Raw genomic sequence first — 25,752 nt, forward strand, 5'->3', positions numbered from 1 at the left:
CACTGCCAAAGAGCCACAGTAATACGTCAGCAGCCCACGCACAGCACCTCCTGCCGACCAGCAGCCCTGCTGGTCAGCGCCTCCCCCTCCCTCCCGTGCCTCCTGCCCGCTGCGATCAGCTGTTTCGAAGTGTACAGGAGGCTCTGGGGTGGAGGGGGGAGGAGCAAGGGTGCAGCAGGCTCAGGGGAGGGGGCGGGAAGGGGCAGGGGCCTGGGGGTAAGGGGTGGAGTGGGGGCGAGGCCTGGGGTTGAGCAGTGGAAAGTTGGCACCTGTAGCTCCAGTCCCGGAGTCGCATATTAACTTCTGAAGAGCCGCATGCGGCTCCGGAGCCCCAGGTTGGCCCCCCCCCACTCCCGCTCTAAGTCATCTCGGTACCACCAGAGACAGAACACGGCACCCAGCAGGTGTGTGAGTTACACATGGACACTCAGCACCTGGAGAACCAGCACCATAACACTCCAGCAAAGCCCCTGGCCAGGTCCATCTCTCGGTTCAGAGATGCAGATGGATTCTCCTTCTCGCCAGCCTGGTTTGATTGCACTGGGCAGCACTGCCAGCGAGATGGACACACAGACCCCCGCCACGAAGGCTTTGCTCCTGGATAGCTCCGCCTGGGCGCCTGGTAAGCCCGTTAACATGCTTTGGGGCTCTCCATGCTTGATCTCCCTGAGCTTTTAGATCTCTGCTTCATACCCAGCAGGTCTGCCCCTGCACGACACGGCTTTGGGCTGTCACCAGGGGAAGGATAAGATGCTGCTTCTCTAATCCTCCCAGCCCAGCGCCTGCACCCGCCTGATAGCAGACTCGCAAGATGCAAAGCTGAACTTCAATAGAGCCGGCAATACGTGGGCTGGGGCTCCCTTCCAGGAGTGACCAGATGAACGCACGGCACGATCAACGCAGCTGCCCCCGCTCACAGAGCAGAAGAACAGATTGGACTTAAAGACTTAGCTCTCCTGCAGCCGTGCTTTCTTTGGGTGCAGCCACGGGGACCGCTCGCATCTGAAAGCGTTGCTGTGGAGGGTTCCCCGAAGAGAAGATAGGCCTCCACAGCACTGAGAGTACGGGGTGGGGGGGCGGGCACAGGTTCAGGAGCAGAGAGCCACTTCAGTACAGTGCATGTGTCCCAGCTCTGCTTTGTGTCTGATATTAAACCACAGCAGCCTCTCTAAGCACTGCCAGGAGCACCAAACGTGCAGCCCCGAGTTCAGGATCCGGGCCTAGGGGAGTTTGGCAATGAGCAGCCCCTTGGTGCGTTGACAAAACAGTGACTTTTTTTGGTGACAAAAATCAAGGTTTTTGTCAAAAAGGATTGTTTTGTGAAGAAAATTGTTTTTGACCAAAAAATGGGTATTTATTTAAAAAACGGTATTTCCCCCCCAGTTTTCGGCAACCAAAAACATTTTTGATTTAAAGCCAAAAGTTTGGGTTTTGGGTTGTCAGAAGCCACACACAAAAAAACCCCGTCAGTGTTTTGGTTTCGAGGTTTTTTTAGTGAAAAGCAGATTTTTTTCTTTTCTCATTTTCACTGAAGATTTTCTTGGGGGAAACTAAATAATTTCCCAAGCAGCAACACGTGGGAGATTAATAGACAGGGACACCTGAAGACAGAACACTCAACTGGGCACAGGAGATCCAGGGTCTCTTCCTCGCTCTGCTGCTGGGCGACCTTGAGCGAGGCACTTCACCGCTCCATGCCTCAGTTTCCCCATCTGTACAATAGGGAAATCATACTGACTTCCTTAGTAAAGCACTGTGGGATCTATTGATGAAAAGCACTCGATAAGAGCCAGGGGGTTCTTTTTATTATTTAATAATAATAACAATGCCGTTTGGGGGACATAAAAGAGGGCCCAAAGGGCCCCTCATGTTTCTGCAGATGCAGCTGACATGACCACAATAGGCTGCATGTGTCAGATCCGCAGCCTGTATGTGTGGGTCTCAGTCCAGCTCCATATGGCAAAAGCCACCCAATGTTTGGGATGTTTAGGAAAGCGTGGGGAGCTTGGTTTCCATGTCTGCTGGGCTTCTGCGCAGCCTGCCCCATCCCCGGCTGAACCTGGAAGCGCTGAACTACGCCCAGAACGAGACAGAGGCAAGAAAGCAAGAGAGCCTGCCACAGCCCAAGCACACGTGGGAATAGCAGAAATCTCAGGGACGTGACACCTCTTTAGCAAAGAGGATTAATAACCCAGATTTGCAGACTCAGGAGGCTGAGAGAGTTTCAAACAAGCATCCAGTCTCCACGTCCCAGTGCAACCCTACAATAACAAACCAGCAGGTGCACTTCCTAAGGCTCCTTGGCCACTGTAGCCTGCTCCCACGTCTGCACCGCCCAGTGCTCATGGGAAGCCCTACGATAACAAAACAGTGAGTTGTGGTCTGAGGGAGAGAAAAAAATCCCACAAAGAGAAATTTCACCTTCCAACATCTAAGGTGGATTCATGAAAAACCTGGATTTTAAAAACTTCAAAATATTATCTTGGCAGCATCTTCTCGCGATTGCCAAAAGCGAGGAATGCCCACTCCAGGCATCCTGCAGCGACACATGGGGGGGTGGGGGGTGGAGCAGCCCCTGGTCTCTAGACACCCATTGCTTATCAGTGTCCTATTTCTCTGCATTCCAGCTCTTTGACAGCGTAAGATTCCCCTGCTTCTTCTGAACACCAGTTTACAGCTCTCCCTGCTGCCGTTAATTTTAACATCACAAACTTTTATTAATAATTTACTGTTAACATAACATTTTTGCTGAGATTTATTGCTCCAACTGCTGGGAGCTTTCATGCAAACAGCAGCAGTGCCACATCTTTGCACAACATGCGCTTTTGCTTCACTCCTTTTCCTCTTTTTCCCAGGGCCTGTTTCTCCATTGCCTTGCGCCTTGTGCAGTCATTTAAAGCAGAGCTTTTGTTACCATTGTGATCTGGTCGTACGCTCTCTTTGCACTGATTGATGTACAGAACAACACTAGGTACAAAGCACAAGAGAGTCAGGCCCCTGGAGCCTGAGGTCCAGACTCGTCCCAATCTCCCTCATCCCAATACAACCTCCTCGCACAGTTCCAGGATATTTTTTAAAGCTGGAGTACACCTCCTAAACAGCCTTAGGGGCCACACATGCCGGCCTCTTCTGGGAGCAGCGTGGAGCCAGGGCAGGCAGGGAACTACGTGAGGTAAGCGCCGCCTGGTCGGAGCCTGCACTCCGAACCCCCTGCCCCAGGTCAGAACCCCCTCCAGCACCCCAACCCCCTGCCCCAGCCTGGAGCCCCCTCCTACACCCCAAATACATCCCCGGCCCCACCCCACAGCCCACACCCCCAGACAGCCTACACCCCCTCCCACACCTCAACCCCCTGCCGCAGCCCTGAGCCCGCTCCCATGCTCCAAACCCCTGCCCCAGCTCAGAGACCCCTCCCACACCCTGGACCCCTCATTTCTGGCCTCAGCCTGGAGCCTGCACCCTCACCTGGAGCCCTCCCCCCGTCCCCAACCCAACCCCCTGCCCCAGCCCAGTGAGAGTGAGTGAGGGTGGGGGAGAGCGAGTGATGGAGGGAGGGGGGCTGGAGTGAGTGGGGTGGGGCCTCAGAGAAGAGGCAGGGCAGGGATGGGGCCTCGGGGCAGGGGTGGGGCCAGGGTGTTCGGTTTTGTGCAATTAGAAAGTTGGCAAGCAACGCTAGTCCAAACTAAAAATCTGAGCCTGTCTCTCTGATATCGCCTCGTGTCCAGCCCCCATTGCTTAGTTCCACACCACCTCGCTCTTTGCATCCCTTCCCTGGCTCCCCCTTATGCAGCACATCAAACATGAGCTACGTGTCTTCATGTTCTGACCTATCCCCACCCGACCTACCAGCTCTCAGACCAGTCACTAGCGAAATGTCGATTCTGGCTCCATGATACCAGCCTCCATCGCCCACTTGTTACATTTTCAAACAAGCCCGGTTCGTGAGTCCACATTCAGAACAGAATTCGTTTTGACTCTAGTTTTCCTGGAAGACTCTATGGCTAACTGGAAAACTGGTAGAACCGTGACATGAGAAACACCATGCTAGTGAATCCTAACAAACAGAGAAATTATTATTATTCAGTCTGTTTAAAACTCTTTGCCGTTGTGTGTTGTTGTTTGTTAACGTATATTTAATTCAGATACCTAAGAAATACTTCGGAGGATAATTGTCTTTGTCAAAGAATTCGTGTTACTGCCACTTCTGCTAAGCCTGAGAAATCTCAGAGACCACATTTCCGAGACCTTGAATGAGCCATCTACCAAAAGCCAGGGAAGATTTTACTTGACATTCCTGATATTTGAGGGACAACATGGGGGAGGGAATATCTTTTACTGGACCAACTTCTGTTGGTGGCAGAGACAAACTTTTGAGCTTACACAGAGCTCTTCTTCCGGTCTGGAAAAGGTAACCAAAGTGCCACAGCTATATACCAGGAGGGACAGACTGTTAAGCATAAGGGGTTAACACATGCTGCAAGAAACCACTTAAAATGAAGTGGGCAATGAACACCCTGTGCAGTCGCAGGACACAGGAGAGTTAGCAGGTTACAAATTGTTGTAATGAGCCATAAAACCAGTGTCTCTGGTGAGACTGTGATTATTCGTGTCTAGCAGAGTTATGAATTTAAATTCCCAAGCTCAATATAAACTGGCCATCAGCAACCTTTGGCTTGAAATTAGATAAAGGTTTCTAACCATCAGAGGAGTGAAGTTCTGGAACTGCCTTCCAAGGGGAGCAGTGGGGGGAAAAAACCTAACTGGCTTCAAGACTGAGCTTGATAAGTTTATGGAGCGGACGGTATGATGGGATTTCCTACAATGGCATGTAGCCGATCTGCAACAGCTGGCAGCAAATATCTCCAAGGGCCAAAGATGGGACACTAGCAGGGCGGGGGGCTCTGAGTTACTACAGGGAAATATTTCCCAGGGGTCTGGCTCATAGGCGCCGACCCCCCCGCCCATCCCCGGCCCCACCCCACTCCACCCCTTCCATGAGACCCCACCCATTCCCTGCCCCCATTCCAACTCCTTCCCCAAAGTCCCCGCCCCAACTCCACCCCCTCCCTGCCACTCTTTCAACTCCTTCCCCAAATCCCCGGCCCCGCCTCTTCCCCACCTCCTCCCCGTCCCCCCTTCTCCCCCCTCCTGGAGTGTGCTAACGCCGCCAAACAGCTATTTGGCGGCAGCTGGGCGGGAAGTGCTGGGAGGTAGGTGGAGGAGCGGGGACACGGCGTGCTTGGGGGGGGAGGGAGATGGGTGGGGAGCTTGGCTGCACCCACTAATTTTTCCCTGTGGGTGCTCCAGCCCCGGAGCACCCATGGAGTCGGTGCCTATGGTGTCTTGCCCACATGCCCAGGGTCTAACTGATTACCATATTTGGGTTGGGAAGGAATTTTCCCCCAGGTCAGGTGGGCAGAGATCCTGGAGGGTTCTTGCCTTCCTCTGCAGCATGGGGCACGGGGTCACAGGTCACTTGCTGGTTTAAACTAGTGTAAATGGTGGATTCTCTGTAACTTGAAGTCCTTAAACCATGATTTGAGGATGTCAGTGACTCAGCCAGAGGTTAGGGGTCTATTTCAAGAGTGGGTGGGCGAGGTTCTGTGGCCTGTGATGTGCAGAAGGTCAGACCAGATGGGCGTTGTGCAGGTTTCCTTTGAGGACGAGGATGGAGAGGTCAGATACGGCGTGATCGCTTTGAGAAAAGTGTTGGCCCACGGGTGATAGGGTGCTTCCATCTTTGATCGTTTTCCTGGGTGAGTTCATTCGAGAGCGCAGTGACTGTCTGATTTCACCTACACCGTTGTTTTGGGGGTATTTGATGCACTGAATGTAGGACCCATAGATCTGGAAAGATGTGTTGTGGGGAGTGCTGATCATTGTGGCAGTGGAGATATGTCTGCGAGTTTTACATCTGTTGTTCTGGCAGGATCTGGTGCCGCTTGGGGTTGGTGTGTCCTGCTCTATGGGCAGCTTGCTTCTGATGATGAGCTTGGTGAGGCTGGGGGGTTGGTTGAAGGCCAGAAGAGGATGCCCCCTCTTCTGGCCATCAACCAGTCCCCCAATCTCATCATCAGAAGCAAGCTCCCCCCTGTTGGAGAACAACTATCCTGCTCTGCTCTGCGCTCTCAGCAGTATCTCCAGCTTCACACAACCATCCCTGAGCTTTTACATCTGTCAGGACGTTTCTGACATGCACTGACGGGGCTGCAAGCAAGGCAGCAGCAGGGCACCCTGCAGCGCTCCTAAGCTTCACAAGAGCCAGGATCCAGGGCGCTTCACACAAGCCCTGGTCTCTGCAGCCATATTTCATTAGCAGCTTCTTCTGACAGCCCAGTCTCCTGGTCTCCACCCAGCTGGATGATGAGGGGGAAAGACTAGGTGCAGTGGCAGATTAAGGCACCCATGCTGATTCCCATTGAAAGGCTCCTATGAACTTCAGGGAGAGCTGGATCAGGCCTGAAAGCAGGAGCAGCAGAGCTGAGGCGTGGGGATAGTGCTGCCGGGCTCTTTGTTTTAGCGCCAAAGGAGGCTGGCTATTGATCAGCGCTAGGTTCGTTTCCCAGCTCCTTGCTGGGCTCCGACAGGCAGCGAGGGCTCTAGCTGGCTGCTGGAAATAGACACTGCGAGTGTCTGCTGATTTCTCAAACCCATTAACACAACAAAAATTAATTTACAATTGATATTTCCAACTCTCCAGGATGCTTCCCTGCCTATCAGTGCTAGCGGAAGGCCACGCTGGGCTTTGAAGGTTCAACTGTTCACATGCCCTTGATTCCCCAAACTGCTCCTAACAGCACATACACACACAGGGTAATTATCATTATTAATGACTGCCAGTGTAAGTAACCAAGTCCTAAGGGTGGCCAATGTACCTACAAACAGAAGCCTCACCTGAGCTCCCTCAGGAAATGACAGTACTTGCAGTATCTCCCCCGGGTTGTTCTCCTATCCTCCCTCTAGCTCTCACTCATCTCAGAGAGACTCATCTCAGCCTTTTAGACTTCTGCCCATGTGTATTCTAATGGGACCCACCTGTTCTGACTGCTTGGTGAGTCAGCAGAATAGCCCTGCACTTCCATGCATAGTCCTAAAGCCTGACACGTGCTATATAAAGATCAAGTATTAATAAGAGTACATACAGCACCCTAGGTGCATGCATGATATATTACAGAGGGAATTAAAACCTATCCCACGTCCCAAAGAGTTTTGTCCCACTGCTTGCATGACAGGCACAACCTGACATCTGAACTACCAAGCTCAGTTCATGCCACTTCCCCTCTAGCAGCATCAACAGTGACAAAGGGGCCGATTCGTCATTGCGCGGCAACATCATTTACATCAGTGCAAAGTGCGTGCAAAACACCGCCACTCTGATGGATTCCCACCCCCTTGCGCTCACTCTGCCCTGGGGCGAATGATGGTACGAAGCACAGGGTGATGGAGAATCAGGATCTCGGCAAGCTGAGCACCGCAGACAATTCTGTTGCTGCTGGTGTGTAAGGCAGCAATTAGATAAAGGTTTCTAACCATCAAAGGAGTGAGGTTCTGGAACCGCCTTCCAAGGGGAGCAGTGGGGGGAAAAAACCTAACTGGCTTCAAGACTGAGCTTGATAGGTTCATGGAGCGGATGGTCCCTTAGCTGGATTCACTCTGCAGGGCTGGTCAGTGTAAAATGTGTCCACGCCAGTCAAACGAGAGGCCTCGTCTCCACTAGAAATGGGTTGTGGGTATAACTGTACAGATAGCGCGATACTGGCACAGCCAGCTAGTGGAGAAGCAGCTTGTACCAGCAAAAGAGCGATGTTGCCGGTAGAGTTTACACCAGCTCTGCAAAGAAATAAGCTCTACCAGCTAACGATTTTTTTTTCTGCCAGCACAACTGCATTTACACTGGAGTTTTGCTGGCATAGCCATGTCGGCTGGGGGTGATTTTTTCACACTCCTAAAGCCTGGGCTAGACTTAACATTTTGACGGACCTAGCTGTGTCGATCCAGGGTGTGAAAAATCCACCCCCCTGCGCGACGTCGCTGTGCCGACGTATGATTCCATTGTCCTAGCTACCTCCGCTCAGGGAGGTGGTGTTCCTACATCCCCTTCCATCACTGCAGTGTCCACGCTACAAGGTTGTGCCGGCAGAGCTACAGCGCTACAGTCCCCTGGAGTGTCGACATACCCGAACTGATGTAGCTATGCCGGCAAAGCAGTTAGGTGTAGCCCAGGCCTCAGAGATGCACAAGGAGTCACTGTGCTGAGTGACAAGGAACTGTACACAGCCCCTTTTCTGGCTGTAACCACCTGTTAAGCGCCTGTTTCTCGCTACAGTGACACACGGATGGATCCCGCAGCAGTTGCAGTGAGAGCCGCAGCCTTGGCTTATGAAATTGTGTTGTCTGATTCATGCAATCCATAAACTGAGGCAGCGCTAAATGAGAGCACGTGATTAATGAGCGCCCTGAAATTCCCAATTAATCAGTCTCATTCGTTTTGCTCCTCTGCGCTCCACATTCGGATCCGCAGCCTCGTTCCCTTCCGAAGCTGCCCACCCCATCGCCCTCGCCACCCTGCCCTTCCCGGGATGCTGATGGATCTAAGTAACAGAATGGAAAGCCAGCAGCGCTATCCATCTCTGTCGGGTGGGTAAATGGAGCTGGTGTTTCAGAGAGTGATTTCGCCATCGCCACTAAATGCACACATCCCTTTAGATTTAGTGAAAGTGTCACTTGCTGCCTTTCCGGGGAGGCTGGGGAGGGGGCCCCGTGGTTGGTTTGAAGAGATAAAGAAGCAACAGTCGCCTGCATGGTGTACATGGGAGATTACTCTGTATGCCTCCCTCCATGCATGCTGCCAGCCAGATGTGCAGGTGCTGTGCTGTCACAGGGAAGGAGTGCACAGCTCTGCCCAATTGATGGTGAGCAGGTTGTCTTGGGGGCTCTTCTATATCCATTGAGATTCCTCCGTCCTTCCCTGCAACCTAGAAATGAGTCCCCGTAGAACACCACGGGAGTCACCCCGTTTGGTGGCTCTCCAGATGCTGTTAGAAGAGGCACCAAAGAACAGCATGTCCCAATCGCTCTTTCTGTCATGTCAATGTGGGGTGGAAACAACCAGCGTGGGGTGAAATCATGTAGGTTGAATTCTGGTGAGCAGAAACCATCTCTGGCCTGAAAGAATCACAGTATGGGTGGTGTGAGGAGAAACTATTGCTGGACAAAAGTTCAGCAACCAGAACGCCACAGAAAGAAAGAGTTGCAAGGAGCAGCCATCAAGAGAAAAAAACGCTGCATACAAATCACTGGGAGGAGAAATCATTGCTCTCTGCATGCCACGAGGAGATTAAAATACCATGAGGAGAGACCATCACACCCAGAACCTGTGAGGAGAGACCGTCACACCCAGAACCCGTGAGGAGAGACCGTCACGCCCAGAACCCGAGAGGAGAGACCATCACACCCAGAACCTGTGAGGAGAGACCGTCACACCCAGAACCTGTGAGGAGAGACCCATCACACCCAAAACTTGTGAGGAGAGACCATCACACCCAGAACCTGTGAGGAGAGACCGTCACACCCAAAACCCGTGAGGAGAGATCATCACACCCAAAACCCGTGAGGAGAGACCGTCACACCCAGAACCCGAGAGGAGACACCATCATACCCAGAACCTGTGAGGAGAGACCGTCACACCCAGAACCCGAGAGGAGAGACCATCACACCCAGAACCTGTGAGGAGAGACCGTCACACCCAGAACCCGAGAGGAGAGACCATCACACCCAGAACCTGTGAGGAGAGACCGTCACACCCAGAACCCGAGAGGAGAGACCGTCACACCCAGAACCCAAGAGGAGAGACCATCACACCCAGAACCTGTGAGGAGAGACCGTCACACCCAGAACCCGAGAGGAGAGACCATCACACCCAAAACTTGTGAGGAGAGACCGTCACATCCAGAACCTGTGAGGAGAGACCCATCACACCCAAAACTTGTGAGGAGAGACCATCACACCCAGAACCTATGAGGAAAGTTTGCGGATGACACAAAGTTGGGAGGTATTGCCAATTCGGAGAAGGATCGGGATATCCTGCAGGGAGACTTGGATGACCTTGTAAACTGGAGTAATAGTAATAGGATGAAATTTAATAGTGAGAAGTGTAAGGTGATGCATTTAGGGATGACTAACAAGAATTTTAGTTATAAGCTGGGGACGCATCCGTTGGAAGTGACGGAGGAGGAGAAGGACCTCGGAGTCCTGGTTGATCGCAGGATGACTATGAGTCGGCAATGTGACGTGGCCGTGAAAAAAGCTAATGCGGTCTTGGGATGCGTTAGGCGAGGTATTTCTAGTAGGGATAAGGAGGTGCTGCTTCCGTTATACAAGGCACTGGTGAGACCTCATTTGGAGTACTGTGTGCAGTTCTGGTCTCCCATGTTTAAAAAGGATGAACTCAAACTGGAACGGGTACAGAGAAGGGCCACTAGGATGATCAGAGGAATGGAAAACCTGTCGTATGAAAGGAGACTCGAGGAGCTCGGTTTGTTTACCCTAACCAAAAGGAGGCTGAGGGGGGATATGATTGCTCTCTTTAAATATATCAGAGGGATAAATACCAGGGAGGGAGAGGAATTATTTCAGCTTAGTACTAATGTGGACACGAGAACAAATGGATATAAACTGGCCGTCGGGAAGTTTAGGCTTGAAATTAGACGACGGTTTCTAACCGTCAGAGGGGTGAAGTTCTGGAACAGCCTTCCGAGGGAAACGGTGGGGGCGAAAGACCTCTCTGGCTTTAAGATTAAGCTTGATAAGTTTATGGAGGGGATGGTTTGATGGGATAACGTGATTTTAGTCAATAAGTCAATAACATGCCATCGCTGGTAATTAGTATCAATGGTCAATGTGGGTCTGGCTGGAGAATCTTGCCCGCATGCTCGGGGTTCTGCTGATCGCCATATTTGGGGTCGGGAAGGAATTTTCCTCCAGGGCAGATTGGCAGAGGCCCTGGAGGTTTTTCGCCTTCCTCCGCAGCATGGGGCAGGGGTCGCTTGCTGGAGGATTCTCAGCGACTTGAAGTCTTTAAATCATGATTTGGGGACTTCAACAGCTGAGTCAAGGGAGAGAATTATTCCAGGAGAGGGTGGGTCAGATTTTGTGGCCTGCATCATGCGGGAGGTCAGACTAGATGATCATAATGGTCCCTTCTGACCTTAAAGTCTATGAGTCTATGAGGAGAGACCATCACACCCAAAACCTGTGAGGAGAGACCGCCATACCCGGTACCTGTGAGGAGAGACCATCACCCCCAAACCTCTGAGCAGAAAAATGGTGATCAGAACAAGACTCATGAGCAACCCTTGGACCGAGATCACTTCCTGTCATACTGACCATTATTGTCTCATTGTTTCCATGTACTTCCCTGTCTGTCTCCATCTGTTGTCTCTTGTCTTAGACTTAGTCTGGAAACTCTTCGGGGCAGGGACCATCTTTTTGTTTTATGTCTGTAGAGCACCTAGCACCATGGGGTGCCGGTCCATAACTAAGGCTCCCAGCCTCTATGGTAATAATCATAATAATTAATAATAAAATCAGTGGGCACTGCCCAGCCCCTACAGACAGCTTGACAAAAGCAAACCAGCGTGTGCTGCCCAGTCTACAGGAGTTACCCCAAAAGCCAGTGTGTGCAGCTCTGTGTTCAGGAGAAACCCTACCATAACAAGCCACTATGCGCAGTCCAGTGCTCCCGGGCTCCTCTGCTGCACAGCTTGCTCACCCGCCTACCCGCCCGCCAAGGGCTTAGTACACAGAGTCCGAGTCTTCGAGTGGCAGAGACCTTCCAGCCCTGTGACGTTGGAGTCTAGCCCATCTGCCCATGACCCGGCCCTTGCTCTGAAATCTGCACTGTGTTTCTAATGCCTGGAACTGGTGCCATTGGACACACAGCGAAGCAGTCTGCAGTTTTCATGGGTTGTACTATGAAGCGAGTGGAGCACTGAAGATGAAAGGACATAGAAGAGAGGAGATGGAGAAGGGGAAACACACCAGCTCTTCACTTCTGGAGACAGGGAGTGAAATCCGGACTCCTTTGAAGTGAGTGGCAAAATTCCTGTTGACTTCAGTGGAGCCCGGATTTCACCCCAGCCTCTGCAAATCTGGGTGAGGTTAAAAGTAGAAACCAAGTTTGGAGCCTTGGCACATTCATCCAAACAACACTTGTCCCCCTCCCCACACAGCCCCAAAGCTCCACTAAGAAAGACTCAGAACAGAGGTGGCCAAAACCCAGAATTTCCATCCCGCAGGAAATTCCAAGCTTTTGAAATCTGGCGTCACCCTAAATGCGGCTGAAAGGCTGAAAACTCAGAATTTTTTACGAAAAGAAATATTCTGGAACTATTTTGTTCCGACCGTCTCAAAATCTAAAAGGTTTTGACTTTATTGTTTTACCTAATACAATATACTATACAAGTCAAAATGATTACGTCGAAACAAAACATTTTGACCTTATTGAAATGAAACATTTAGTTAATTTCCCACAAACATTTTGACAAAATCGCGACCTTCCTGCAAAACGTTCCAAATTCATTGAATCCCCATTTTCCAACTGTAGTTTGCAGTGTTGTTGTAGCCGTGTTGGTCCCAGGATATGGGAGGGGCAAGGTGGATGAGGAAACATCCTTTATTGGACCCACTTCAGTTGGTGAAAGAGACACGCTTTTGGGCACCAAGAGCTCTGTGTAGTTTGAACGCTTGTCTCTCTCACCAACCGAGGTTGGTCCAATAAAAGCTATTTCCTCACCCACCTTGTCTCTCTCATGTTCCAACTGAAAGCTGTTCCGCTGGAAATGTTTTGACCAGCTGCAACTCAGGACTGGGATAGCTGGCGGTGCTGCAAGTCAGGGCTGAGGGACACCAACAGAGCTGTGTGTGAGGAGGCCAGGTGATGTTGCAGGTGACAACTGAGATGCAGCTAAATCCTTATCCCCACAGAGTCTGAGCACGTCATCACCATCAATAGAACTTTATCCTCCCAACACCGCTGTGTGGTAGGGAAGTATCATCCCACTTTACAGATAGGGAACCAAGGCACAGGGCAGATTAAGTGACTTCCCCAAGGTCACACAAGGAGTATGTGGCTTAGGCAGGACACCTGGTTTCCAGAGCCTCAGTCCAGCGCCCAATTCACTACACAGCAGCTGAGCTGCATTTGAGGGAAACATGCAGGTCACTTAGCCCCACCCCCTCCCGCAAGCCAGCACTATCGGCTCATCAGTCTCTGCAGTGCTACGGTGTGAAGAAAGAAAGAAAGAAAGAAAGAAAGAAAGAAAGAAAGAAAGAAAGAAAGAAAGAAAGAAAGAAAGAAAGAAAGTTGCAAACCAGTAAGCAGCGGCAGCGGCAGGAGTGGAGATGCACTGCGACCTCCCGCCCCAGCGCTGCTCTTCCCCGGCACCGTGACCGCTGTGTGCATGAGGAATAACAGCAGTAACGGGAAGGATGTGAAACCCAAGGGGCAGGGATGCCAGGCTGATCAATGGCTCTGAGGAGCCGGCACTCAGTGCCATTAGAGAGGTAATTACCTGTGACAGGTGTCCAACTTCCAGGTAAAAGCAGATGATGAATGCGTTCCATCCAACCCACAGCACCAGCCACGCTGCGTACTGGAGAGAGAAAGAAACAGAGGCTCAGAAATGCAGAAGGGCAAAACAGCCCTTAGCAGCAGGAGAGAGAAGCAGCTGGGCAGTGGCGTGGGGCTTTTCCAGGGGGCTCTGCCCTCGGGCAGGGCATCCGAAAGAGACCAACAGCGTTCAGATTTCTTCTGCACCCGCTTTCTGCCCTGAGCCAAATCCCACTGAGGTCAAGGGGAGTCTTTCTGCTGACTTCAAGGGGCTTTGGATCAGGCCTTACGCACATGGGCCTTGCAGAAAGAGACAGCCACATGCACCACACGTTTGGGCATGCAGAACCCGGGCTGGTGCATGAGCTCCCATCGCTGCCTGCAGCTATCCAGCACGCACAAGCAAATGCATTGTTTAATGAGTAATAGACCCAGCTCTGCTTTCACAGACACCAGATTTACACCAAACTTCAGTGGGGTCACCCCTGGTTTAAACCAGAAGCAGGGACAAGGTGAGTAGGCCCAGTGTTTGTAATCTGTTGGCCCCAAAACATACTGGGCTCTGGAAATGAAAATCTGTTATAATTTATCACATACCTGCAGCACCTTACAAATATCAGCTAATTAACCCTATAATGCCACACACACTCCCACACACTGCCACACACACTCAACAGTGTGCCCTTGTTGCCAAGAAGGCTAACGGCATTTTGGGCTGTATAAGTAGGGGCATTGCCAGCAGATCGAGGGATGTGATCATTCCCCTCTATTCGACATTGGTGAGGCTTCATCTGGAGTACAGTGTCCAGTTTTGGGCCCCACACTACAAGAAGGATGTGGAAAAATTGGAAAGAGTCCAGCGGAGGGCAACAAAAATGATTAGGGGGCTGGAGCACATGACTTATGAGGAGAGGCTGAGGGAACTGGGATTGTTTCGTCTGCAGAAGGGAAGAACGAGGAGGGATTTGATAGCTGCTTTCAACTACCTGAAAGGGGGTTCCAAAGAGGATGGATCTAGACTGTTCTCTGTGATACCTGATGACAGAACAAGGAGTAATGGTCTCAAGTTGCAGTGGGGGAGGTTTAGGTTGGATATTAGGAAAAACTTTTTCACTAGGAGGGTGGTGAAGCACTGGAATGAGTTCCCTAGGGAGGTGGTGGAATCTCCTTCCTTAGAGGTTTTTAAGGTCAGGCTTGACAAAGCCCTGGCTGGGATGATTTAGTTGGGAATTGGTCCTGCTTTGAGCAGGGGGTTGGACTAGATGACCTCCTGAGGTCCCTTCCAACCCTGATATTCTATGATTCTATGATTCTATGAGATGGGTGCATAGGTATTATTATCCCCCTGTTACAGATGGAGAAACAGAGGCACACAAAGCAAAGTGACTTGCCCAAGGTCATGCAATGCGTCAGTATCAGACATGAAATTTCCTGGCTCCTAGACCTGTGGTCAGGACTCAGGCCTCTAGATTAAGCTACCTGCTTTATGCTAATAAACTTCAATTGAATCAACCAGAGAAGGGTTCTAGACCAACCTTCTCCCCCAGCATCGACCCCTCTCTCATCTAAACGCTCCCAGACTTCAGGGAAAGCCTGAGCGGGATCTGAACGTCAAAGCTCAGGCCCATCTCTAAGAGGACAGAGACCAGACAAAGTCAACCAAACACACTCGTCCTCTCCTCCCTAACCAGGCGTGGGGGGAATCACAGGAAGGGGCCAAGAGGGGTGAAAGCAGAAATCCCCTATGGTAAAGAAGTGGTTCCAGTAGTTAAAATCAATGCTGAAGCCCAGCTTTACCAACCTTGCCCTTGTAGAGGCATTTCCGCTTCTCACCAGGGCCCAGTACAGAACAAGATGGGAGAGGAAATGCTCAAGGCTTTCTCCAGAGCTCTTCGGCACAGAACGAGACACTGACTGAATTCTACCGTACAAGTCACGATGTCACATGACAGCCTTTATGGTGCTGTCATTCGGAGCGCCAGCAGAGGAGGGCATTGCGACCCATGGGCTGCAACAAGAGCCCTCAGTCCTTAGTCCTGGCTGTGCTACAGACCTCCTTTGTGACCTTGGGCGAGTTGTCGATACGCTCGTACCTCAGTTTCCCCATCTATAACAAATCCTACCCTCCTTTGTGAAGTGCTTTGAGATCTACAGCTTCTGAGAGCTAAGTGTGATATTATTACCAGTTTTGCTTCACAAACATTGGGAAGATCCTCCCATTTCCTCTGGCGTATTAGATCAGGACTGTTTTCCTTGTCTCACAGGTGGGGAAACTGAGGCATGAGTTGTCCAAGGTCATGCATCAAATCAGGGGCAGCGCTCCTGACTCCCCGTGCCTTGCACTCTGCGCTGCCATTCACACAATGTAGAACAAGGATAATAATGGTAACTGAACTGTCCCCTGGGAGAGGTAGATAGGATGAATTAGCTGATGGTTGGCCCCTGCTACAGTCATTTGACCACATTTCCCAGATAATTGGCTGGGAATTACAGCATCATTGAGAAAGCTTTGGGGCTTGTCAGCACTGGGATTATTTATCCGGGGCCTTGCCTACAGGAGAAAGGGTTTGCTGATCTAGCTGTACCAGTGACCCCCCCTTAGGGGAGATGCAATTTATACCGGCAAAAGAACTGTTGTGCTGGCTTAGCTTAAATCAGGTCCCTGAACGGGGGAACTGGTTCAAGCTACTCCGGGAAAAGGACATGTTTTCAGGTATAATTGTGTCTCATCCTTCTTTCCACATCTCCTTTCTCTCATGCCCCCTTTCCGGAGCTCCTCCCTGTACCTCCTCCTGCAGCCCCGAACTTCTGCCCTCAGTTTCTGGCCCAGGGGAGGTGGAGAGACTGTCCAGCAAAATCCACAGACCTCGGGGGGGGTAGGGGCGTGGCGAGGTTGCCGGGGATGGAGGAAGTGGAATGGTTCGTGAGCACGGGCCAGACCCCTGCCTGCGTGGACCCCTTGGAGGGTTAGCAGCTGGGGGTGGGGATGTGCCTGGGCACAGCACCAAGGGGGGCAGTAACATTTAAGGTCCCTGAATCTATTGATCGCCCAGCACCAGGAACCGAGAGCACTGGGGGAAAGGCCAAAGCCCTGCCATGCAGAGCCAGTTGAAGCATGGGCTGGCCGCTCCGCCCAGACTGGAACAAAACGTCGGCATATTGCAATTTCCCATGAAACATCGAAACGAGCTTATCAAAGCGCAGCATAGAATCACAGAATCATAGACTATCAGGGTTGGAAGGGACCTCAGGAGGTCATCTAGTCCAACCCCCTGCTCAAAGCAGGACCAATTCCCAACTAAATCATCCCAGCCAGGGCTTTGTCAAGCCTGACCTTAAAAACCTCTAAGGAAGGAGACTCCACCACCTCCCTAGGTAACGCATTCCAGTGCTTCACCACCCTCCTAGTGAAATAGTGTTTCCTAATATCCAACCTAGACCTCCCCCACTGCAACTTGAGACCATCACTCCTTGTTCTGCAGTCCAAACGCTTCACTTTGACTGTCTAGCTTGGAGTTTAATATCATATAACATGAGAGTCCAAACAATCAGGTGGAATCCGAGCCCTTTGACTTTATCGAAACAAAAGGTAGTGGGTTTTTTGTCAAACATTTCAGCAAAATCAGTCTGTGCCCATGAAACGGTTTGATTTCGTTGCATCAGACGTTCCATCAGCAGCTTCTCAACCATCTGCGCCGCCGTGTGGCTGGCTTCCTCAGCTCCCTCTGCTCCTGCCGCCCACTCCCAGGAGCAGGCATGGGGGAGGGATTCTGGAAGAAAAACCTCACCCCCATTTCATTCCCACCCTGCTCCACATTCAATCAGCTTCCCCCTCCTGTCACCTCCTTCCCCAAACCTCTCCCTCCCCCCCCCTCTGTCTTTTCTCATTTTCTTTGTGGCTATTCACAAGGGGGTCACTATCCCTGAGCTTCAAGTGAACCTCAAATCTCAGAATAAGACTCTGCTCAAACAGCCAGTTTCACCCAGTTTTCTGTCTAAACCAAATGAAACAGCAGATCCCACATGGAGCCATACCCTGGCCTGGGGGTCACTTGAAACATCACTATAACTCAGCTCAGGGTCACTTGAAACTGCCCCTAACTCAGCCTGGGGTTACCTGAAACTGCACCATAACGTGGTCTGCGGTTACTGGAAATTGAATCATACCTTGATCTACGGTCACTCAGAACTTCACTTTAACTCAGCTTGGGGTCCCTCAAAACTGCACCTATGGCCACTGTAAGTATAGGCGCCGACTCCGTGGATGCTCCGGGGCTGGAGCACCCACGGGGAAAAATTGGTGGGTGCTGAGCACCCACTGGCAGCTCCCCGCCCCGCCCCCCCCGCCCCAGCTCACCTCTGCCTCTGCTTCTCCCCTCTCCCCCCCAGCGCTTGCGCCACAAAACAGCTGTTTCCCACGGCAAGCCTGGGAGGGAGGGGGGAGAAGGAGGAACGCAGCGCGCTTGGGGAAGAGGCGGGGCCAGGGCAGGGTTTTGGCGAGGGATCCAATAGGGGCAGGGAGGGGGCGGAGTCAGGGTGGGGGCAGGGCCTGTGACTGTAAGGACTGAAAAGCCTCAATGAACCTGTTAATGAACTGGGCTGAGTCCTGAGTGTGCCATGAAACTCCAGCCAGGCTGCCCATCTCCACTGCCCCCGGGTCTCTCTCCAGCGTTGATACACGGCTCTCTCTCTCGCTCTCTGCTGGAGCAGCTCACAGACCCGGGAGAGGTCGCACAGCACTTCATAACAACAGACAGGGGCGGGCCTGGTGTAACCCTTACACGTACACAGGGACCCTTCGTACTAATGAAGTTGGCAACAAGCTGCCTCTGCGACCCAATGGGAGGGATCTTTCTGTTGCTTCTGAGCAATCTCTCCAGGAGCACACAGCCCTGTCCCGCCCTCTCCTCCATGAGGATCGTGAAGAGCCTTCGGCAGGGTGCTGAGCAGAGGGGGATGGTGATGCAGAGGTGATTGACTTCCCCGTTTCTCGTGGGGCATGCAGGGCCTCTCCCGGCATGGATCTCCTTGGCACAATCTGGGCCACTACAAATTTGATTTAGCTGGGGATGGGTCCTGCGTTGAGCAGGGGGTTGGACTAGATGACGTCCTGAGGTCCCTTCCAACCCTGAGATTCTATGATTCGATGAAATTATCATCATTACTCCTGAGTGCCGGCTGGTGCCAGCCGATAGCCCCCGAGCAGTAAAGCCGCTCGCAGTGAGACCTGCGGAGTGCTGTCCAAAGTGCTGGAAGCGAAAGAGATGCGCTAGCAGGCAGGGTGCACCGGCTGGCCGCTTGAACCTACCATTATGAGGTATTTGGATCTGTACTGGATGGTCCCAAAGATGCCCAGGATGACAGCCATAATGTGTAAAAAATTAGCCAGGATGGGCACCCACTGATAGCCCAGGAAGTCGAAGATCTGCCTCTCCAGCGCTGCTATCTGGAAAAGAACAAAGGGGGACGGAGCAGAGAATTACTCATTGCACGGCGGCTCGCAGGACATTAAAGGCAAAGTGTATCATGTAATTAATGGGAAATCCCATGGACAATTAGTTACAATAGACTGAAATGTCTGCATGATTCATCGTCCAGCGTCCGGCAAATACATCGCAGCAGGGAGGATTTATTAGGAATGATCCCCAGCTGGAGGTGGAGAAGGAGGGACTGGGGAGACTTGAGCCAGGGGAATGGGCAGCCAAGAGCTCATGGGGTCAGCAGGTAGGAACCTCTCCCCACTGCAGGCCACAGGCCCCTGATTTGTTAAGAGACCGGGAGCAAGTGCCTCCCTAGCAAAACCAATGGACTAATTTACCATGGGTCATGGTGGATTCTCCATCACTGGCAATTTTAAAATCAAGACGGGGTGTTTTTTCTCAAAGCTCGGCTCTAGGAATGATTTGGGGGAAGTTCTCTGGCCCGTGTCATACAGGTTATACAGTTATACAGGTCAGACTAGATAAGTGTGATGGTCCCTTCTGGGACTGGAATCTATGAATCTATAAACATGAACTGCAGAGAGTCTGTGAAACTTTCCGGGCACAATTCACACTCAGCTCTCCAGCAGCAAGCCAGGTGCACGGACGCACTGAGCTGATGGCAAAGACGGATGTTCCCGAATGCCCTTCTTGGCTGCAGGGACAGGAGCTGCAGCTTGTCCCTGGGCAGTGAGAGACAGAGGGATGGGCCAGAGCTGTGAAGTTCAGATCAGGGTCCAGGGCCGCCCGGGAGGGGGGGGGGAAGTGGGGCGGCCCTGGACCCTGATCCCACAAGAATGTCGGAGGCTCCCCCCACCTCTGACTTCCCCCATCCCCCGGCGCCTCGGCGCACTGCATCCAGGAGCGGCCCTGGACAGCGCTGCAGCGGCGGGACCTGAGCTCCTCCCGCGGGGCTGCGAGCTCAGGTCCCACTGGAGCCCCACCCCCTTACCACGCGGCTCTGAGCGGGAAGAGCTCAGGTCCCGCCGCTGCAGCGCTGTCCAGGGCCGCTCCTGGACGCGGCACACTGAGGCTCCAGGAGAGGCGGGAGTAAGCAGCATGGTAAGCCCCTCTGAGCCGGACACCCCGCCCCACAGCCCTGACCCCCAGCTCCGAGCCCAGCCCCTCTGAGCCGGGCACCCCCCAACCCCATCCCCCCACAGCCCTGACCCCCAGCTCTGAGCACAGCCCCTCTGAGCTGGGCACCCCCCGACCCAGAGCCCAGCTCCCCACCCAGCCCTGGGCAACAGCAGCGCCACCCCCAGGCAGCGACAGCCCATTGGCACCAACCATCACCATCACCCAGCCACAGCCCATTATGTAATTGCAAATGTACTAAAGCATTTAATGTTTTTAAATAATGTATTTTGTGTATTTTCAAATTATTAAAAAATAATTTTTGAATGTATTTCACTGGTTATTTTTTACATTTCCAAATACATGTTACTAGAGTATTGCAACTTTTTTTTATGGAAGGGGCCCCCGAAATTGCTTTGCCCCGGGCCCCCTGAATCCTCTGGGCGGCCCTGTCAGGGTCCAAACTTCCCCAACGATGGAAGAGGCGCGGATCCATTTTTCTGATTCTGAGCCATCTGATGGGGTTCGTCCTGCAGTGAATTGCATTGAATAGCAATGGGTCCCTGTAAAGAAAGACTCTCCCTCCCAGCAGGACAGGAGGTGTGTAAGGAGGTCTGGAAGCTGCGTTCCATCTCAGAACCGCCACAGCCCTGGTATTAGTGAAGACAATGGCAAAGCTGGGCTCAGGTGGGCTCAGGCAGCAAAGAGCAGTGTACGGAGAGGACAGTGGTTTGGGCATTAGCCTGTGACTTAGCTTACAGGTTAAGAGTAGGGCTGGGCTTTGGAGACTCAAGGGGATAATAATGGAAGTGAGACTTGTCATGTTTAGCTCAGTTAATTCTTCTATTTAAATGTCCTTCAATGACCTGCCGCTCTGCAGCGCTGGAGGAGGAGTTGCTCTCCCCAGCTTCCCCCAGTGCACTGGCACTAGGGTCGCTCGCTGAACTCGCCTCTTTGGCACAGACGAATGGGAAAACCCGGAATGAACTGCCAGGGCCAGATTCATCCCTGAGTTTCATTTGCTTCAGGGAAAGTTTCCTAGCCCAGACTGAGGGAAACTCTGTGAAATCAATACAGCAGAACAGCTGATATTTTCAAGTGGCTTTCCGAGGGTCCTTTACAGGACAGTAGAAAATTCGAGCTGTGCCACCTTTACCTCCAAATCAGTCTGTTACTTCACGATTCATTGCTCTTTATGTACAGAATTCGCTTTGTTTACCGCCATGATTTTTTAATGGCACTTGTCTTTCATAATCTATAAATTAGGCTTTGATGCGGTTTTAAATATTGCATAGAGATTTCTGCATGCATGTAAAATTAAAGACCGTCTCGGTATTTGTTTCTCTGCCTACTATTCCATTCTTTATTTAGCTTTGTATTTGTTATTGGCTTCAGGCCTATTATCCTTAATTACAGAATTCGTTTTAGAAAAGGTTTAAAAGAGGGGGAAGCCTTGCGAACTCCCAGGTTTCATTGTCAGATACTTAGTGTTTTTCTTAAAACCCCAGCACCTGGAGTCACGGGATTAGATGGGAATCACATCTTTCACATATATATATGTGGTGGCTGTAGAGAAAAGCTTGAAAACATGACTCCTAAATACCAGTGGGCAAGGAAAATAAACACTTTACTAATTTTAAGCCAGTCTCATGTTTTTCGGCCATGATTCCTGGCACTTGGTGTTGGGTCTGTGTCTCTGTCTCTCTCCCCAAGTGTCCCCACTGAAGCTTATACGTGTTGGCTGAAAAGCTTTAAACCCTGATCCTGCAATTTTTTGCATCCTGGAGGAGTGCTGGGCCTGCATGCAAAAAGCGGCAGGAGTTGGGCCTTTAGCCTTCAATTCTGTGGGGCAGGAGCATCTGACCACCAATGCTCTCGACCGTGACTGCGCTAAGGCAAAAAGGGGCATTTGAAAATGTGTTTCCCTGAGCTGCAGCCTGAGATTTTTAAACGCAAGTATCTGCATCAACCCCATCACTAGGGGGATGCAGTTGCGGGCAAGTCACGTCCCTTCTCCGGGCCTCAGTTTCCCCATCTGTAAAATGGGGACAATGATACTGCCTCTTTTGTGAAGCCCCTTGAGATCTACTGATGCCACGTGCTATATAGGAGCTAGGGATTATTATTATTATTATTCTGCAACTGCCCCAGGAGCAGCTAGGTCTGTGTAAGGGACCTCCGGTGCTGCATAGTCTACTCCAGCCAGTTGCGAATAACTCTCCCCCTTCCCTGGATTGCCTATGCTTCGTAACATGAGGAAATCACAACCCCCCTCCTCCACCCCATGTTTTTGAAAAAATTATTTGGATTTTCATTGAAAAACCAGAAACCTACATTTGGGGGGGATGTTCATTTTCTGGTCAGCTCTAGAAAATACACTTAGACTTTACAATTTTGGATCTAATGGAGAACTAACGGTATAGAATACATATAATACACACGCACGCACGGGCCCACACCCTGAGTCTATCAGAGCTGCATTGAATTTATTGCAAACCTCCTGCGTTGCTTCATAAATGACATACAGCATCAGGTAGCAGAGCAGACTCTTAAAACACAATTCTTCTGGTTCTGTACAGATCTTAGCACAGTCAGGCTCTGGTCCACGGCCCTTAGGCGCTCTTGCAATACAAATAATAAATAATAATACCCTTAAAAATGAAACCAAAGAGCTTTTCTTGGTGATGGAGTAATAGGGTGCAAAGAGGTTTCCACTGCAAAAACCGGTCCCAGTGAACATGCTGCATGCAGATCATGTGATGCATTTGTTGTGTCCGCTCAGCAAACAGAAGCATGAAGGCAGTTCTGCCCAGGGGCTCTGTTCAGATGGGTTTTGCAGCCGTGTCCAGGAATGAATTGCAGCTCAACATTTACGATCAACTAGATGGATTAAATTAACTACCAGGCTCTCTCTCACCCCTTTACTGCTTGCCAGAGACCCCCCACAGTTCTAGCCCAACCTCTTTATAACACACATTGTTACCACAAGTCTTGAATTTGGCGTTGTTCTTAAAGTCCCAGGTTTGGAGGTGAGAGATTCTCCATTTCATTTAAGAGGAGTAAGGACCAGCTTTGCAAAGGTATTTAAGCACTTAAAGGTGCAGACAGGCACCTAGTGAGATTTACAAACATCTAAGCAGGTTGGGGGCTTGCTTCGCATTGAAAGTCGATTGGCGGTAGGTACATAACTCCTATAGACACATCTGTAACTCCCAGTAGGCACCCATAGGGGAAATGCCATTTCACAGAAACCAAAACTACCAGCAGGAACATGTCAATGTCAATGAAATTTTGTTTTGATTTTTGTTTAAAAAAAAAAAGCATTTCCATACGGTTGAGATGTTCCATTTGGGCATTTTTGGCAAGGCCCATTTCAACTTTTCATTTCAAAATGACTTTTTGTTTTAAATTTTATTTTATTTTCTCGTATAAAAACATTTACAAATTGAAACATGTCACAGTAAGAACGAAATGTTTTGATTGACCTAAAATTATTTTTGTTTCATTTCACTTTGCAGAGGACATGTCAAAATTCTTTGTATTTTGTTCTGATCTGAAAGGAAAATGAATTTAGAAATGGCAGAATTTCCCATGAAACGGCAATTCCAGTCTCTGCCTAGCTCTGCTAAATTCCTTTGTAGACCTGGCCCCAGGTTTCTAGTCCCTGTGGCTGCAGAGAAAAGCTGGCACATCTGAACATTAAAGGCTCAGAAACTTAAAAGTATATATATATACACACAGAAACATATTAATCTCATGATTTTTAAGGCAATTTCATGACTGTTTGTGGCCAGCTATGATTTCTGAACGCTCGGAGCGGGCAGTACATCAAAGGATCTCCCTTTGCATTTCTCCGCAGCCCATTTTGAAAGAGGAAGTACACTGGGGTCACTAGTTGCTGCTCAAAGACTTTCCTTCCTACCCAATCCATCTGTCGCATGTGCTGGAGTGTTCTCATAACAACTGGCCAGGCCAGGCCAGGCCTAGGGGACACCCTGTGCAGTGACATTAGGCAGCACAGACTGGGACCCAGGGAGAACCACAGGGTCTGTCTATGTGCAGCAGCCTCAATAAAGAATCCTCTTTACATTTATATGCATCACAGTCCAGTCCTGTCTCTTCACTCTCTCAAGGGGGTCTCACTACACCCCCAGTTTTACCCTGCTCAGTATCACAAGCTTTGATCTGTTTCTGTATGGAGCTATATTATGTCTGTCTGGCAAGCTATACACGGACACAGTATGGCATAGTGGACAGCACCCTGTACTAGGACTCTTGGGATCTATTCCCACCTTAGTCCCTAGATGGCCTTGGGCAAGTTACTTCCTCGCTCTGTGACTCAGTGTCCCCAGTAAAATCAGGTTTACCTCCTTTGTAAGCTGCTTTCAGCACTGCTGGTGAATAGAGGCTAGGGGTTCTTGTTACTTTGCATCCCATGTAACTTCTCAAACCAACACTTCAACCCCCCCATCTCTCAGAGCTCATTTGGCTGGAGTGAGCATTTTCTATAGATGAATTATAACTGTGCAGTAAACAGTGAGTTTATCGTGAAAAGCCCAGTGGGACACGAGCCCCCAAATCCCCTCTTGCTTCTCCGTGGCCCTACCAGGCGATCTTTATTTAAGCGCCATTGCTCCAAGCGAAGTGAAGTTCAGCATGGGGATGACCACACGGATAGTGCTGCTGAGCAGAATTTACTGCAAACCAAAACGACTCAGACAAAAATCAACACAGAGCGTTGGCCAATTTCATTAGTTGGAGGGACGCAGGCTTTATTGCTTTCGATGGCTGCATTTAATGGGCTGAGTGAAATGCGTGTGTCACCGGCTAACAAGTGTTATTTATGCTTCACGTTAGGGGCACCTTTATCAGCTGGGCTCTTGGGATTTACTGCCCCTCCCCCCCACTCAGCAATCCAAGGTGGTCCCAGCGTGTGATGCAAAGTCTCCTGCCTGGAGGAACCCATCTGTGAGGGCTCAAGAAAGACTCTTGTGATGAAGCAGCAGCTGATCTCGGGGGTTGTGGTGCCTGGCGAGCAGACCCCCGAGTGGAATGTTAACCAGTTATTGGGGTTCCATGATGATGCGGGGACAGGACATTCCCTGGACCGGGTTAATTTGCAACTTCCTGCAGAGGAAGGACGATTGGGCTAGTGGGGGGAGGCTTGCCAGCTTTCTAATGGCTGGTAAAGGGATCCTTAAGCCGCCTCTTCCCCCAGGCCCTTCTCCGCCTCTTCGCTTGAGGCCTTGCCCCCTTCTCTGACTCTTCCCCCAGGCCCCGGCCCATCTCCGCCTTCCCCCCGATTAAACCCCCCCCAGACATCAGGGCTTGTCAAATGGCACCCGGACACACAAGCCAAACCCCAGACTGGATGGGTGGCAGCCCTAGGTGGGGAACGGGAACTCACATCCCTCTAACAGTGACGCCCAGCTGGACAGGGAGCAGGGTCTAGTGGGTACAGCCTGGGGCTCAGAGCAGCTGGGGTCTATTCCTGGCTCTTTGCTGACCTGTTATGTGACCTTGGGCAAACCACTTCACCTCTCTGTGTCTCCTCTTCAGATGGGGACCCCTTGGCTCCCGCTGTGT

The 25,752-nt window shown here is 51.1% G+C and overlaps 1 protein-coding gene across 1 annotated transcript in view; it reads right to left on the reverse strand.

Annotated features, from left to right (window-relative positions):
• NKAIN1 (sodium/potassium transporting ATPase interacting 1) overlaps positions 1–25,752 on the reverse strand; it is a 179,624-nt gene that overhangs the window by 16,711 nt on the left and 137,161 nt on the right. Inside the window, exons 2-3 of the mRNA XM_065421899.1 lie at positions 18,918–19,055; positions 13,572–13,652 (exon numbers count right to left, since the gene is read on the reverse strand). Coding sequence (XP_065277971.1) covers positions 13,572–13,652; positions 18,918–19,055 — 219 coding nt within the window. The remainder of the gene's footprint in view (positions 1–13,571; positions 13,653–18,917; positions 19,056–25,752) is intronic.

Source organism: Emys orbicularis, chromosome 23 (assembly GCF_028017835.1).
Source record: "Emys orbicularis isolate rEmyOrb1 chromosome 23, rEmyOrb1.hap1, whole genome shotgun sequence".
In the NCBI taxonomy this organism is placed as follows: Eukaryota; Metazoa; Chordata; order Testudines; family Emydidae; genus Emys; species Emys orbicularis.